General features: G+C 45.7%; 1 protein-coding gene across 11 annotated transcripts in view; it reads right to left on the bottom strand.

Moving 5' to 3' along the window:
- Positions 1-3,114: 3,114 nt before the first annotated feature.
- The window catches only part of KANSL3 (KAT8 regulatory NSL complex subunit 3), a 40,479-nt gene continuing 26,312 nt past the window's right edge, over positions 3,115-17,281 (bottom strand). For 7 of the 11 annotated variants that reach the window (XM_077915196.1, XM_077915195.1, XM_077915200.1 and 4 more), the window contains 9 exons: positions 16,226-16,303; positions 14,385-14,576; positions 13,708-13,792; positions 13,150-13,277; positions 12,158-12,267; positions 11,524-11,746; positions 11,056-11,189; positions 6,371-6,521; positions 3,115-5,652 (listed from right to left, as the gene is read on the bottom strand). In XM_077915196.1, the coding sequence (XP_077771322.1) occupies positions 6,378-6,521; positions 11,056-11,189; positions 11,524-11,746; positions 12,158-12,267; positions 13,150-13,277; positions 13,708-13,792; positions 14,385-14,576; positions 16,226-16,303 (1,094 nt within the window). In that variant the 3' untranslated portion in view covers positions 3,115-5,652; positions 6,371-6,377. Of the gene's footprint in view, positions 5,653-6,370; positions 6,522-10,501; positions 10,532-11,055; positions 11,190-11,523; positions 11,747-12,157; positions 12,268-13,149; positions 13,278-13,707; positions 13,793-14,384; positions 14,577-16,225; positions 16,304-17,281 lie in introns of all 11 variants that reach the window. The other 4 variants (XR_013389408.1, XM_077915198.1, XM_077915199.1 and 1 more) reach the window with 4 other exon arrangements.

Raw genomic sequence — 17,281 nt, 5'->3', positions numbered from 1 at the left:
GCTCTCATATCATAGACAGGGATACTCTCCCCGTTAGAAGTCCTCAGGAATGGAGGCCAAAGCCTAGGAGTCACCTGTGCCCAGGGAGGGAGGCACCAGGAGCAATGCAGATGTTGGGGTGGAAGATGGGGAACATGTCAGGTGGAGGGAGGTGGACTGGTGGACAATACGTTGGATGGATCCTGGGACCCATCTCCCTGGTGCGTCTCCAGCCTGCTTTCCTTTTCTGAAAACTCACCAGCTGCTCTCAGAAACTCAGACAGAAGCAGAGAATTCAAAGCAAGGGTGTGCTGGCTGGGTCCCTGCAAGGTGCTTCCTCATGTCTCCCTCATGTCTCTCTTCCCTCCACGGCCCCCTTCCTGTTGTTGCTTCTTTGACCCTGGAAGAGCCACTCCTAGGGACTCCCCACTTCTCCACGCTCTGCTGTGGGGAGGAGCGAGCCAAGTCTGGGCCAACCCCACCTCAGCCTGAGATTTGTAACTGCCAAGGAAGACTGGAGGCTGGGGACTGCGCACTTTCTCGTGGAGCCCCAACCCCAGGGTGCTAGCACACACTGTAAACACCAGGCACTTTCCATCTGGTGCCATCTCTTCCCACATTTCTAACTGCCTGGGCTCAAGGGGGCCCTATGGGCAAGTGGGGCTCCATGTTCCACCATCTTCTCTTCATAGGCTTTTTCTCATCTACTGCACCACTGTGTTCACTCACCCACTCAGCACCTGGGCTCACTTGCCCTTCCCTCACTCCCCTAAATGGTTCCTGTGGCTTGTGTGCAGTGCTCTCTCCCCTTGAGGAGTCCTGGGGTAGAAACCTGTCAGGGTTTGGGCCCACTCCCAACCTGCTCAGGATCTTCCTTGCCCCTCATTTTAATGTTGAGGACTGCTCCCTCCTTCACAAGCTGGGTCATCCCATCCTTCACAAAGCACTCTCCACAGGGAGTCCGGATGTCCTGGGAGAGAAGCTGCGATTCAGGCTGCCTCCACATTTCCCTGCAAGGAAGGCCCTGGTCCTAACCTTGGTCCTGACCTAGTTCTCCATCTGTCAAGTGGGAACAGTGATTCTGGCTCTTACCCAACTCCAGTGGCTGGAGATGGAAACAACTGATATGCCAGAGTGCTGAGGAAGGTAGTTATTACATGGTAAGGGAGGAGAAGGAATGAAAAGGGATGGAGGAGGAGGAGACGAAGGCAAACAGTGTTGGAAGTGTAGGTTTTCCACAGGTGGGAGAGGGGGTGGCACCCACGGTGGTAACTGGTAAGCTGGAGGAAGGCTGAGTTAAGGCCTCGTTTCCTACATTTGGGTTCCAAGCAGCATGTTGGTCCCTTGGGTGAACTGCACTATTCTGTGTGAATTTGGGGCAGGGCCTTCTCTTCTCTCTAATGTTCCCTGAAAGACGAGAAATGGCATCCAGGACTTTACTCTGTGGACTTCTCTGCAGGAGGAGAGCAGGCACAGCTGGGCCGATGGCCCATAGCCACTCATTATCCAGCATTTACTGGACTCCCACCAAGGGCCACACAGTAAGCTACACAGGCAGATAATCCGACTTTGACCTTGACCTCTCCAGGCCAAGCCTAGGAAAGATTTTTTTTTTAAGATTTTTTTATTTATTCATGATAGACATAGAGAGAGAGAGGCAGAGACACAGGCAGAGGGAGAAGCAGGCTCTATGCAGGGAGCCCGATGCGGGACTCGATCCGGGGTCTCCAGGATCACACCCTGGGCCAAAGGCAGGCACTCAACCACTGAGCCACCCAGGGATCGCCCCTCTGGGAAAGATTTGATCTGCAAATGCATCAAATGTAACCCAATGTTTTGGAGGTAGTAATGCATAGCCAGGAGCACATAAGAGCTAACTGCCTGTGTCAGCAAAGTGATGCATACAAGCTCAATTCCAGAGGATAAGGAAAGTAGCAAAGGGAAGAGTGATCTCTGGCACAGGGCACAGCACTGTGAGAAAAGCTGGCATGCAGGAGAGGATGAGGAGGTCGCTGAGACAAGAGAGGAAATGGCCTGGGCACAGAGTTAGGGACAGGGAGGAATGCAGGCTCAACCCACTAGGCTTACCACATTCAGAATGTGACCCAAAAGGCAGACCAGTTATCTCCACAGTGGGCCCTATAGCTGCAAACTCCTGTGGTGGCAGGATCAAAACCAGCCCCTGGCAGGTGCACGGCAGTTGACGTCACAAGGCAAGTAGCAGAAACTGTCAGGCTCCCTGTCTGAATGCCTACTAAAAGCACATGCCTTTAAAACTAATGTTGGTGGTGAATGGTTTCTGCTTCTTGCAACCATCCATCAGGACAAAAACATAAGCTTGAGGGAGATAACAAGGTAACAAAAATGTTTCTGCATTATAATTTGCTATGATCCTATACTCCTGAAACTTTATAGTTATCACTTGAATAATCTAAACTTTGTTTCTCATTTCATCTGACTCACCCAAGTCAGCAAAACTAGAGTTGGAAGGGAAAGCAAGCACCCGGTCTCTACAACAGACAGTAGCAAGATGAGCCCACGGGCACTAGGACACTCCAAGTAGTCTACCAGAACTATGGCTTCAACCCAAAGAGGGCCCCAATGCTAAATGGAGAGACCTGGAATTCAAGAACAGGAAGATAGGTCCTCGTGGATATAAGTTCACAAATAATCTGGATGTTGGAATTCATTGATTCATCTCCAAATCTTTATTTATTTACTAGACCGGGTAGAGGTACAGATGTACAAAGGGATTTCAGCCTCTCAGGACCAAGGGCAAGGGACCCTAACTACTAACTCAGGCCCAGCTGAGAGTACCCCCCAGGGCTGCAGAGATCACATGAAGGCATCATCTCACCTCCTGGGCTAATGTCCATTCCTGTGTCCCATCTCAGAACCTCAGCACAGTGCAGAGAATGGACAGTGGCAGCAGACTGCCTGGTTGTAGTTCTGCTTCTGTCACTTCCTGCTGTTTGACTTCTCTGTGCCTCTGTTTCCTCACCTGTACCCACCTCATGGCATAGGGCATCAGTGAGCCCTATGTGGCATGACCATAGGACCCGAGCTTCTATTTTCTGTGCCACTTCAATGAGTGGTGGTTATCAGAACAAACATGAGAAGTCAATGTAAGACAAGTTGAAGAAATCCAAAGTTGCTTTTATTTTTTTTAATTGTTTTTGCTAATGTAAGAACAGAATCGAGACAGCAGCTCAGCTCTATAACTCGCCCACCCCAAGACTGTTCTACCGGTAGAGCCAAGAACAGGTAGGAGATCTTCCTCCATCAGTGACCTCTTCTTAAAGCACAAGGACATCTTCCATAGGGCATCAACATGCACCTGTCATGTTGAATGTCAAGAATTTAACTAAAGCTTTCTTGATCCTTCTACATTCTCAGCCAGTAGTATTGCCTTCTGAGGTTATGGACTCCAGGTCTGACTCATGATAGGTAGAAGCTTCCTTTCACATTTCGAGAAGACTGGGTGCAGAAGTGTGGAGTTGAAGAACATAACTCTGTGGACTTCAACCACCTCCCCCTTTAGCCTGTCCCTCCAAGGTGAACAAGAGTCAATGTTCTTATAACTCCCCTTTACAGGTTTGGCTTTCTTCAAGGTGTACAACTCAAGCCTCATCCATGGAAAGCATAATAGGGTTTACACAAACACAGGACAATGCATTAGTTTATCCTTTGGCCCCAGCATAGACTAGGCCAGCATCTTTTAGAAGCAACCACTCTAGCACGGTCTAGGCCATACTCCTAAGCCATGAATGAGTTGTTCAGGACCCTCTGCCTGTCCTAAACGATTCCTAAAAGCTTCACAAAGTCTCAGTCTTACTGTCCTTGGTTTCTATTGTTGTATAATCCTACCTGTAAAGCTACTAAACCCCTGACCCACGGATGCCTCTTTCAGAGTTCATATCTTCCTCAAACTTACTAAATGAATTTCTGAAAACAGTTACCTACCAGCTAATGAGAGAACAAAGCTAATTTTGTGCAAATCACTGCTGAGACCAGCTCTGCAGGTCAGGGAGGGAGGGCCTGGTGTTCAGGATGCTCTTTCTATGTCTATCACACATACCCCCTCCCTGCCCACAGCACCCCTTTCTGCCTTGTCTTAGACTCCTACACAAGAGGTTCTCTCTCCTGGCTTCCAGTTAGACAGGCAGGTAAAGCTCCTGGACTTCAGACAGACAGCCTGGTTTGCATATATGTTACACCACTGGTGAGGACCCTGGACCACTGCCATGGCATGCTGTGGACCCTCCTGCCTACAGATACTGAACAGAGTTAGAGTCACATCTGGGTTGCTCTATTTATTGTCACCTTGACTGGAAACATTGTAGAGTACGGAAGGGCAGGCAACCTGATCTGGAGGACAAGTATGACACCAAATCTAAAACTACTTTGGTGTACAAGTATTGTGAGGACGTAAGGAGGGGTTTAGAGCTCCATCTTCAGTGATCACTTCTCCAGGGCTCAGGCTGGTACCAAAAGCCCCACACAGTAGAGTCAATGCCAATAACCTTCCCACTTCTAAGCAAGAAGACAAGAAGGTGCATGGAATGGAAATAGAAACACTAAAGCGTGGCCTTGATCATCCTGATGCCAGAACTTCCTGGGACAGCCAAGATGTTAACTTAGCTGTTTCCGTTTCACTTCCAAGCACTGGAGATGGCAATTTCAGGGGTTGGGGTTTCTTTCCTGTAACTTGGCAAATTCTTCTCATCTCCATATCGAATCAACAGTTCCTTAAATACTAGGTGCAAAGCCTCATGCACCAAGTTTTCTCCACAGAACTTACTGGCACATCCTTTAAGCCACTTCCATTTGTTCCATTCCTCTTCTTCAGCCTTTCTAGACCTGTAAGTTTTCTGAATACAGGAAATCCCCAAAGCCATGATGAAAAAAAAAGAAAGTGGCCAGGCCGTCTTTCACTTCCTGGCAACAGCTGCTCCCCATCTATAGTGACCAAAGGGATTGAAAGATAACAGCCCAGTCCTCTTTACTTTATCATGGGTTTGAACTTAGGAATGCCCAGGTCTCAGCAGGTTACTCAGTATCTGATGTGGTTCTTAAGAGGGAGAAGCTTCATGGGGCACATTCTCCCATGGCTGCTCAGTGAAAGCAACAGTGATGTCCGAAACCAGCCCTCTGGTACTGCACAACTGTCGGTAGGCCAAGATGATCCGGTCCTCAGCAAAAGGCTCTCAATTCTAACTCCCTGAAAGCCCCAGAGCATGTGGACATCTCCTCCCAACTTGGCACGGGGGCAGCACAGACTTCCCAAAGGAACTCCTTTATTAAATGTAGTGAGCAGTCCAACACTGCTACTTGGGTCAAGTCACAGCTAATGCCGGAGAAGTGCCTCTGATTCATGCACAGCCAGATCTGCAGAGAAACCTGATGATTCCAGGACACAGACCCATAGATGCCAGAGGACAGTGTTCCCCTTGCTGGTGCTGTATCACCTAGCCTAATGGTTTCATGAGACCCTGAGGCCCATTCTGAAGACAGATGGCAGGGAGGCAAAAATGGAGGTCTTAAGAGGTCTTCAGACAAGTGGACGGCTTAGCAGGACAGCACATGTGCCCAGGGCTCACTGCACGGCAGCCATCACCAACCTGGTAAAGGCGGCTATATCGCATGGCATCTTCAGGGTCCTGGAGGCAGGCGCTATGCAGGAGAAGGAGGAAATAGGAGTTAAAACTTTGCCAGGTTAGCACACCCAGGACCTCTGACCCAATCACTCCAACTCCTGAGAATTTATTCCAAAGAAGTAATTCTCGATATGGGAAAAAACTGAATGCATAAAGAACCTAGCAGCCAAGTGACTACCAGAATGTGGACTCTGCAGAGACCCACCTCTACCACTTTTTAGGGCAAGTGATGAATGCTCTCTGAGCCTCTTTTTCCCCATCTATAAAACGTAATGACAGGGCAGCTGGATGGCTCAGCGGTTTAGTGCTGCCTTCGGCCCCAGGTATGATCCTGGAGACCCAGGATCCACTCCCTGCATGGAGCCTGCTTCTCCCTCTGCCTGTGTCTCTGTCTCTCTTTCTCTCTCTCAATCTGTGTCTCTCATGAATAAATAAATAAAATCTTAAAACAAAACAAAACAAAACAAAACAAAACAAAACGTAATGACAGCCATTACTCCCCAGGGATGTTGTGAGATTAAATGAGATGATCTGCATAAAGCACCTCAAGTATAATGAGTTCAACTACAAAGGTTAGCTCTTATTATTATTATTATTATTTTTTTTTTTTTTTTTTGGTTAGCTCTTATTATTATGCATAAGGCAAGGAAGAGAATGCAGGGAAAAAGACCGAACTGTTAAGAGTGACAGAGTTGAAGGGAAGTTTTCTATGATCATTGGTTTTTAGGTCTTACCCATTTTTTAGTTGTTACGGAGGATGGATGCCATGAACTGTTGAGCCCCGTAGCTTAGGGAAAAAAAGTAAGGTAGAAAGAGTTGGCCTTTTTTCACCAGGGTTTTCTCCAGTTTTCTAGACTTCACCTTTGTAAAATTCCTAAGAGGTCTCTGAGAATGCAGAAAATGGGGGAAGATGGAGGGCACAGGAGAAGGTTTGACAATCAAACCTTAAAGGATCTGTCTACATTTGTTCACCCTGCCCAAAGGCAGGGCTGTACACAGAGGATTACTCTGTCCTGATTAGGAATACAACTGAGAGAGTGAGTCTGCCTGCCCAGGGGCCACTGCGAGGGTGGCAGGGATGCATGCCCGCTGGCTGGGCAGACCACAGTATGACCCGAGGGGAAAAAGACCACAGGCAAGGAGTCCATACTCAGGACTCTGATGCAGGACACAACACAGTCTCTGTCTCTTATCTTTCTCGGACAGCTTTTCAGCTGTAAAGAATACATAAGAGTCCAGTTCCGTAAAAGACACACACAGTAAATATTTATCAGTGCCAGAAACAAAACAGATAATTAAGTACTTGTACAACCTTAGGGAAGTCTAGCCAGTGTTTATAATCTTTTTCTTTTTCATTCTATCCATATCATAGTATGCAACCCAAAACTAAAAAAGGATTATTTTTTCCAATATAAATACCATCATCACACATAAAAAGGTTAACAATTCCTTAATATTAACAATTACCCAATGTTCATATTTCCAATTGTCTCATAAACATCATAAATGGGTGGTTTGTTTCTTAACATTTAAAAATTCAACTTCCTAGGGCGCCTGGCTGGCTCAGTTGGTAGAGGTATCCCAACTCTCGAATCTCAGGATTATGAATTCAAGCCCCATGCTGGGTGGAGAGATTACTTAAAAATAAGATCTTTAAAAAAATAAAAACAAAAATATGAAATAAAATTTCAACTTCCGAAAGTCTGAGGAGATTCCTAGACAGCTCCTATTAATCAATCCAACCACAATAATCACTAACTCAAGCCAACCTCCTCACTAGACCAGATAAGAAAAACAAAACCCAGAGAGAATAGGTGATTTTTGCCCAGGATTGCACAGCTGGCTAAAGACAGAGGGTCTGACCCATAGCTCTTTTCACACAGTCTGGTAGTATGAACACTGAGATAACCATTAGATACTTCGGAGTCAGAAAATCTTAATCTAATAATCCTTTCTCTGCAACAAGAGAATCACCACTAAAATCCTCCTAGTAATTATAAAAACTAAGCCCTCAAGTTAATACCACCAGGTCAGAAGTCAGGTCTTGATCTTTATTCTGTGCTTCAATTTACCCATGTAAAATGATTTCTCAATGAGCTCTATCTAGCCTCTTCTCAACTAGCTCCCCCAGGCTGCAGCAAGCTGAAGAGGACCACTAACAAAGGAGTAAGGTATCACATGGTGGGAATATGTGTTCTAGTTGAACACATATCATCAATGTGGTATCAGCAAAGGTCAAGACTACCTGCAAATAGGTCCAAAAAAGCTTTATAATTTCCAACAAGCTGTCAAGGAACTCATAATTTCTGCACTGTATGTTTTAGAATATGAGAAAAAAACGCCTCCATCTCACTCTGTAAGGATAGAATTAACCCCTTTATACAACTGAACAAGGACAGCACATTCACACAAAAGCAGAGGTGGATGGGAAGAAAAGTATATGCCAATCTCACATTAAACACAAAGAGACCAAAAGCCTAAGTAAAGTAAAAGCGAATCCAAAGAGTAGATATGTTTTCTCTCTGAAACACTTGACTTCTTTTTTTCTCTTGTTCTTTTTTTTTTTTTTTAATTTTTTATTTATTTATGATAGTTACACACACAGAGAGAGAGAGAGAGAGAGAGGCAGAGACACAGGCAGAGAGAGAAGCAGGCTCCATTCATCGGGAGCCCGACGTGGGATTCGATCCCGGGTCTCCAGGATCGCGCCCTGGGCCAAAGGCAGGCGCCAAACCGCTGCGCCACCCAGGGATCCCCTCTTGTTCTCTTTTGATTAGGTTTTGTTTCCTCCGTGTGCACAACACAAATATACTGGAGTATATATGAAAAAGAGAATAGGACATATTGGATAAGCTATTGAATCTGGATTCCAGAAACATACTTGACACTTGCTTAACTGGAAGACTTGCATTATCAAACAATTATATAAAACTAAAGTGAGAACAGATGGGTATGGGGTACAAAAAAAGGCCTACATATGTGTAGTAACTGAGAATGTAAGTACAGCAGACTTCAAATGAATAGGGGAAGAATGAATGGACTCTTCAATACAGTTAGATCCTTACCTAACTTAGCATAGAAAAATAAATTCCAAGTAGACTAAAAAAACTAAAGGTAAATAAACAAACGCATTGTAAGAAAATGTAAAAACAGTTTCAGTGTGGAATGATGGAGAGTTCTAGACATGGATGGTGGTGACGGTTGTAAAATAAATATACTTAATGCCACTGAACTATAAGCCTAAAAAAGGGCAAAATGATAAACTGTACATAAGTATGTTTTACAATTTAAAAAATAATATATAAAAAAGAAAACACAAAAAGATTATATTGTTGCAAAGGGAAGAGCTTTTTGTTTTTGTTTTAAGATTTTATTTATTTATTCATGAGAGACAAACAGAGAGAGGCAGAGACATAGGGAGAGCGAGAAGCAGGCTGCTTGCAGGGAGCCCAATGCGGGACTTGATCCTAGACCCTGGGATCACGCCCTGAGCCAAAAGCACTCAACTGCTGAGCCACCCAGGCGTCCCAGGGAAGAGCTTTCTTAAGACACAAAAACTTGAAGCTATAAAGGGATAGATTTGAAGATTTAATACATAAAAAATTTTAATGTATAGAACAAGTATCAAAGATAAGCTCTTAATACTTCAATAGAAAGAAAAAAGAAAAAAGATAAGCAGTTGACTAAAGTATAATACACAACTTGTGTAATAGATAAAAGATTAACATCTGAATGTATAAAGTTGCTATAAATGAAAGTAGAGACAGAATATGATAAGCAATTCATAAAAGACATACAAACTCATAAGTAATCAGGAAAATACAAATTTAAACAATTTCATTTTTCATCCATCAAATTAATAAAATTTAAAATACTGATTTCCATAATTAACAAAGACATAAAAAAATAGGTATTATCATCATTGTGGCTTCAACTGTAAACCAGCAGAACCTCTGAAAGTCAATGAGCCAGCAAGTAGCCAGATGTCAGATTCACGTACCCTCCACTTACTAGTCTCTAGACTGTAGAAATCGCTCAGAAACAAGGATGTTCACTGAACCATTATTTTCTGTGTCAAAAGCAAAACAGCCTAACTCTCTATCTAACAAGAGATGGTGAAATACGCTCTCATACATCCACCCAGTGAAACAGGAGGCAGCTACTGACAAGAAGAAGATAGGTGACTATGTAACTCACAGGGAAACATGTCACAACAAGTGTTGTAAACAAAGGCTAGTTACAAAATAGTCCACATTCTGTGATCCCATTTTTGTAAAAAAAAAACAAACAAAACAAAACAAAAAACACACAAAACAAAACCACCATACAAACAAAACAGAAAACCAGTAAAATAGCATACTTTGAATAGCAAGAAAAATCTAGAAGAATGCAAATCAAACTATTAATAGTGTACATCATCTCTAGGAGCGATATCATGGGAAATTTTCCCTTACTAAATTATGTTATTTCATTAATGTTTGAAGTATTTAGAATAAGTACAATCACTTTTGTAATAGAAAAAAAATTAACAGTAAATAAAGAAAAACACCTCCACTTTTCTCCAAAAAATGTAGGGAGAGCTAACTATGATCCCAATGAGAGCCAGGGAACAATCTCTGCATTCTCCTCTAAAGAGGAGGAGCCAGAAGATGGTCTGGAACAGCTGGGAGCTGTCACATGTCAGTAAGGAGCCCATCCCTCAGCTCACAAACAGGACTGGTGTGGTGGCAGTGATGGGAACAGAACCAGGCCTTCAGTCACAGCAGCCTGCACAGCACCCTCACCCCCACGAGGGAAGACCAGGGCTGAAACTGCATAGTTAAGGAAAGCACACCCAACTGGACTCCCAACTCTTTTTCTCTTACCTCTCATCTTGGGGTGGCTCTCAGTTCACCCTTTAAGATAAGAAACATTTTACATGAAAAGGTCACAATGGAAATCAGATCAGCTACAAGGAACTGGTGGTCTCTGTGGTTAAGAATGATAGAAACCTAGCATGTTCTACAGAGATGGTAGTAAATGCCAATGGCTAGAATAGCACAATGTTGGACAGCTGGTCAAAGAAAGGCTGTAATGAACTAACTAGCCTCGCCAACCTCTGACTGATGAAGCCAAGAATGGAAGAGAAAAGGAATGGAGAGGGAAAGCAAACAAAACTGAAATCCTGAGCACCCCTACACCTCCGAACACAGTTACATATTTAATCCCTCTCAACAACCCAGGGAGTGCTTTGGAAGAAGAGACCCAAAGAGGTCCATGGCTTGCTCAAAGTCACAAAGCTACAAGGCCCCAGGTCTAGATCTGAATTTGATACGCCTACAAGTCCAGTGCACCAGCAGCTCCTCCAATTGGCCAGGTGGCTGGCCCCCAAATTTCCCAACATTGGAGCCCATGTCCTCAGTCTCCCAGGCAGACTCACCTGTGAGCTGGAGGGCAGAGCCTGGGAGCTGGGCTCTTCTGTTGGGGCTGCTCCCGAGCCCATGGGGCTCAGCGTAGTGATTCGGCTCGGTTGGCCACGCAGTGTCAGAGTAATGGTGGTAGGGACCTTCAACCCTGACAGAGAGAGGGGGAAGAAAGGGTTTTAGTCATAGCCTCCACTTCCTTCTCCTACAGAATTTCTTCACATCACACCCCACCCCTTGGCTTCCCGCCTCAGTATCCTCCCCGGCTGGGTCAGCTCCACATTATCAGTCAGTCCAAAAGGCAACAGGAAATAGCTGTGTCCTTCCAACCTCTCTGGGGCATGGACCTACACAGCCGAATCTTTGAGGTCAACACCAGGACCCTGCTGAGTTGGGTTCAACAACATGTCTTGTTCACATAAGATGGGAAGGTCCTAGGGAAAGACCCATATTTAAGAGTCCCACAGCTGTCATGAGAGACTCACCTGATGCTTGGTTAGAGATCTGAGCCAGGCCGGGGAGGCTGCTTGCCAACTTAGCAAGGCCCCCATTGGTCAGCAGCTGGTGGATAGCTGTGGGCTTCCCACCAGGAGTGGCTCCCAAGGAGGAGAGAGTGGTGGCCACAGGAATGGTACGGACAATGGTGCTGGTGCCCGTGGTGATGGCACCCAGGCTCTGCATGGGGGTGGGCAACTTCACGCTGGTGGCCTGTGGGACACACAAGCCCAGGTGATCAGAAGCTATTGCCTAACAGCAACATTCAAGTGTGGAGGGCCCATTGCATTAAAGGCTATCCTATACTGTGCACCTACTACTTGCAAGGTAGTCTTTCACACATTTTCTATATACTATCTTACTTAATCCTCAAAACAACCTTGGAAATACTGTTATTACCCTAATTTTACATATTCAAGGAAATAAAGATACAGAGAAGTCAAAAAACTTCCCCAAGGTCACACAGTAGTGATGGAGCCTTAACCTTTGGTAGCTCTTGGGGGTGAAGTCAGAAGGCTGGCTGTCTTGACCCAGACTCCAGACCCAGTTTCCCTGCCAAATCCAATTAAACTGAGAAGGCCTCCTCCTAACACCTGCACAGACCCATGGGAGGAAGGTGTGCACCTGTGGAGCTGGCCCTGGGGAAGGGTTTGCTGGGAGGCCAGAGGTCTTGCTGCTGATATCCTGCAAGCTGAAGCTGAGGCCTTGAAGGAGGCTGCTGGCTGATGCGGCCCCTAGGAGAGGATATAACACATGTCAGCACAGGCTCAATCTCTTATCCCAAGAGCAGCCACACTCAGCCACCCTCCACAGCCAACTAAAGTACCACTGCTCTTTTCCTGGGACATCCCCAGTGCTCTCGGAAAGATGCCAGGAAGGGCTCCCTGGGCATGCACACTGCATGCCCTCATGAAGAAAAGTATTCTGCTAGACACACTGCCTTGGGTTTGCTCCACATATCCCCACCTGCTCCAAACCACCTGTCTTATGTTTTAGACAGTTTTAGGAAAACCGAAGAGAGCTTGAACCCCACTTTTCAGAAATCTAAATTCCATCCTTTCCAGGGAAAAGGACAGCTTCTTAAGCCAAAAGAATTCCAAATACCTGATTTCATTTCACTACACAGTCGAGAGGCCACAAAGCAAAGAGGGAGGTCCTCCTAAAAGAGGACACCTCCAGAGCCTTGGCCCTTCTGGACTCGGGTAATCAGCCATCATATGTAGGGTGAGGTGGTGAAAGCAAGGAGACAAGCAGAGGCAGAAAGGTGCCTCGGTTTATGTTTTATTAATGCTAGTACACCACAATCCCCAGTTTTCTGCAATCAGATATGTTTAAAAACACCACAATGAACACAATACACACATCTCCCACCAGCTATTTCTCTTCCTTATAGTACAAGAGATACTACCTGCAGACTGGGGTATATACTCGCTGTGAATATTAAAACCAAGAACTCCCCCACCTCAAAGTTAATTCCAGCTTCACATCAAGCCTCTATGAAAGCCTGCCAACTCAGGGGAACATTCTTTAGATTCAGCTGCTTTCCCAGGACCACCTCCAGCAGCAACCCAAAAGACACTTTGCTGGGAGGCTCAGAATGCTGAGCTACCAGATACCTGGGAGGGAGCTGCCAGGAGAGGTGGCCACCAGACGGCTCTGGAGTGTGTGCAAGGCACCAGGTGCTGTGCTGCTGGACACTGAGGAGGCTGGGCTGGCTGAGACTCCCCCTTCAGAAGCACTTGACCTGGAGACAAAAACAGGAGCTCTATTATCCAAAGGTTAGAGGGCAACAGACCCTGACAACATAGGAAGGGTTCAGAGTGGGGCCCAGCAACGCTTATAGTAATGAACACTAGAACCCAGAGTTTCCTTGTCCCACCTTCTGAATTCAGTCTCTAGTCCTTCTGAAAGTCAGGCCTTAAGTTAAAACTTCAAACCAAACCTTGAAGCGATAGCTATGGGATGCTCTGCAAACTTTAAATAAAAAAACAAACAAAACAAAACAAACCTCTGAGCTAACCCCCCAAAAAAGACAAAGATCCCACTAAGAAAGAAGTCATATTTCCAAACTGACAAAATCCAACCTCCACCATCTTTCCAAGCACTAAATCAACCAGGAAAAAGGTGAAGAGAAAGAAAGGAACAGAGCCAGAGAGGCCAAGAAATAGACTCACTTGGTGGTGGTGAGAAGCCCTGTGAGCTCTTTGGCCCCAGCTGAAGCCTGCCCCAGCGTCATGGTGATGGGCTTCCCTCCCACAGCTGCAAAACAGAAAACACCAAGGTCACCAGTCAGTCCTGGCTGGCCCCTACTATTCAGAGTTTCACAACCTAGGCTAAATGCAAAATATTATGGACAAAGATTGGTCAAAGAAAAATGAAGATCAAGTACAGTAGAATAGGGAGAGTTGAGAGTTCTATTTTTCTTCTATTTTTTAAACTTTCTGGTATATTTTATTTATTTACTTTAAGATTTTATTTTTAAATAATCTCTATACCCAACAGGGGCTCAAACTCACAACCCTGAGATTGGGAGTCACATGCCCTACCAACTGAGCCAGCCAGGCATCCTTGGAATATTTTCTTATCTTTAACTGAAACTGGTAAAGAACAAAATATAATGATACTTTGAATGACCCCTGAGCTCCCTCTGATCCTCGTTCTGCCTCCCCGATCCTAGCTTAGATCAGGTCACTGTCCATGTCTGTCCCACGTGCTACCGCATGTCCTCTCTGCTCCAGGCACATCTTACACTGAAGCAGAGGCTTAGTTGTACAGCAAGTAGTCACCAAGAGAGTAATGTTATGTGGTTTGAGACAGCTCAGTTTTTTTAAACAGGCCAAGAAAAACTCACCTTCTGGAACTCCTCCTTGGGAAGGAGTACAAGGCCCTCCAGCTGTGTCCCCTTGGGAGATAAGGGATACCTTAATCTTCGGTCGCTTGGAGGTCTTACTGCCAGGAAGAGGACTGGAGGGATGATGGCGCTTCAGTTGGACCCTAAGATCTTCTTTCTCTGCCTCTTCCGTTTGTTCTGATGAAATGGGAACTAAGAGATGGACCTGCGGTAAGGTCTTCCACAATCCAAAAAAGCCCGAGAGACACTGACAGCACCAGCATGGGCATGTCTGTGTGTCACACACAAAATCACACTTCAAAGGCAACTGCCAATGCTTCAATCCCACCTCACTCAGGTCCCACCTGTGGTACAAGGCCACCTTGCCCTTTCAGAGGATAGCCCCATCCCCATCCCTTATCCTGTTCTGGAGACAGAAGGTAGGGGGCTCTGAGTTGGTGGGAACAAAAAGAAAGGAGAAGATACCTTAACCCTGCCTACCAAAGGCCAAACAACAGAGGACTCACTACAAGGGACCTAAGCCATGCTTCCTGGACTCAATGTGGTAATTTTCCTGTTTCAGGCCCACCCCACATCACATAGCTGGGGTACAGGAAACATCCCACAAAGCAGTAGTAGAGGAGCACACTACCCAGTCCTCTCTACAGAGGAGATTTTCACAGGCTCTCAGAGTCCTACTCTGTCCTAAGAGCCCAAGGTTGAGTGTTTGGTTGCCAAATGAAGGCAACAAGAAGAATTATTGCCAGGAATTGACACTGGCTTTGAGTAGCTACTAGGTAAAGGAGCATCTTAGCCAAGACAACTTTACTGCTCCTGCCCAAAAGCAACAGGGCAACAATGGCCCATGTCACAAGTAGTCCGCAGGTCATTTGTACTAGTACAGAGAAAGGCCAACTGTTCACACATAGCCTTCCCCCTCCACAGAATCAAACAGACTCATCTTGCACATGACCAAGCCTCTCGGAATCTGAAGTTATCCTTCAGGCTTCCTTAGAGATTCCCTTCTCTTTAAAACCAGAAGCCCAGGGATCCCTGGGTGGCGCAGCGGTTTGGCGCCTGCCTTTGGCCCAGGGCGCGATCCTGGAGACCCGGGATCGAATCCCACATCGGGCTCCCGGTGCATGGAGCCTGCTTCTCTCTCTACCTATGTCTCTGCCTCTCTCTCTTTCTCTGTGACTATCATAAATAAATAAAAAAAAATTAAAAAATTAAAAAATAAAAATAAAACCAGAAGCCCACCATAGGCCCTCTTTTTAGCATAGGCAATCAGGGGTAGGGTGGGGAGGAAAACAATAGTCCTATGAGGATGGCAGGCAGGGATGGGGCTCCTGGCCTGGGCCACAGAGAGCTACTCCAGGCCACAGGGTATAACCAGCTAAAAGAATCGCTTAGGGAATAAATGCACTGACTAAAATCAGAATAGGAAGGCAGGTAAAAGGGAAAGGAGCTACAGGTTTTATGCTGATAAGTGGCTGGTGTGCTTGTAGCGGCCAGGATGGAAGCAGGAAACCAGAGGCACAGGGAGAAAAACACACAAGGAAACTCAGGTTCACAGGCAATAGGCCACAGGCACATACAGGAGAAGCAGAGTCAAGAGCCACAGGAGACAAAAAAGGAAAAACCATGAGAGGCAAACAAAGTATGGAGAAAAAGCAAATACTATGGAGGAGTAAGCAAAAGGAGTCAGCCAAGAAAAGAATCAGAAGACAGAAAAAGGAAAAGAGAAAAGAACAGCAGGAAACCAGAGACAAATGAGAGGCAGGATGAGGAAGAAAACAAGGAAGAAGTGGAGAGAAGCAGAGAGTAGAGCGTGAAAAGATGAGAGGAAGAGCAATACTCACCAAAGAGACAGGAGGAGGTGCCGGGAGGAAGAGCTTTCCTCACCAGCATATTTTGTTTCAGAAAAGCAGCAAACTGTGCTGGAATGAATCAGAAAGAATTACAGAATCATAGCCAGCCAGAGAAAGGAGAAAAGGAAAGGGAATAAGAAAAAGACATGAAAATGTTCTAGGAAATGGTCAACAAGGGCTTTTTCCAGAATTACTGTATGGGTTTGAAACCTGACTCCTAGCAGCTCCATGGAATCATGTATAAACTGAAAATAATAAATGTACCTGCTCATGGGGCCGTTGCCAAGACTCAATGAGCAACAGCAACTCAAGTGCCAAGAAAACTTTTTTAAACAGGCATGGCAGGTAGTCAGGGCTCCGTAAAAGTTAGCTATAATCATTCCCTCTTGCCTATGAGCCCTACAAAAGCCAGGGCGTTATGGCTGCTGCTCTGTGCCATGATACTCCGGGTCCCATTTCTAACCCAGATCACCAATCAGCCTTCCAGAATTCCTTAGATTTACAACTAATTATCCCCTCCAGAAGCAAGCAGACTACTGACTCTCTGTTCATCAAAAGCCTCTTGGAACATCACCCACCCTAAACTTGGCTCTGGCCACCGCTTAAGAAGATCAGGTCACAGACCACCCACGTGGACCCTAGCAGCCTGTTTTTTTTTTTTTTTTTTTTGCCTTCAACGATCCACTCACACATGTTCCCTGTTAGCACCACTCTTAGGGACATCCTCATAACAGGCCTGAGTTTAAGTCCTGACCCTTTGGCTCCACTAAAAGAAACACAGGGGAAGTGAGATCAGCTTGCTGTCACCTCTGCATATTTCTACTTGACAGCCAGCTCTTGTGCTACCTCTTTCCAAGTTCCTGAGACTTCCGATGCTGCATGCTCCTGGATACATCACCAAACACAATGCCCAAAAGGCCTTACCTTGGGGCTGCCCAACTGGACCTAAGTGGGGGCAGAGGAAGAGCTATGGTTTCCTTTTTCCTTGCTCACAAAACTCCCTTTTCTATAGCTTCAGTAGCACACTGTTTTCCAGACTCTGATCTC

This window comes from Canis aureus, chromosome 11 (genome assembly GCF_053574225.1).
Source record: "Canis aureus isolate CA01 chromosome 11, VMU_Caureus_v.1.0, whole genome shotgun sequence".
NCBI classification, from domain to species: domain Eukaryota; kingdom Metazoa; phylum Chordata; class Mammalia; order Carnivora; family Canidae; genus Canis; species Canis aureus.
The sequence above is the reverse complement of the archived record's forward strand: the minus strand, read 5'-3'. Positions and strand labels throughout refer to the sequence as shown.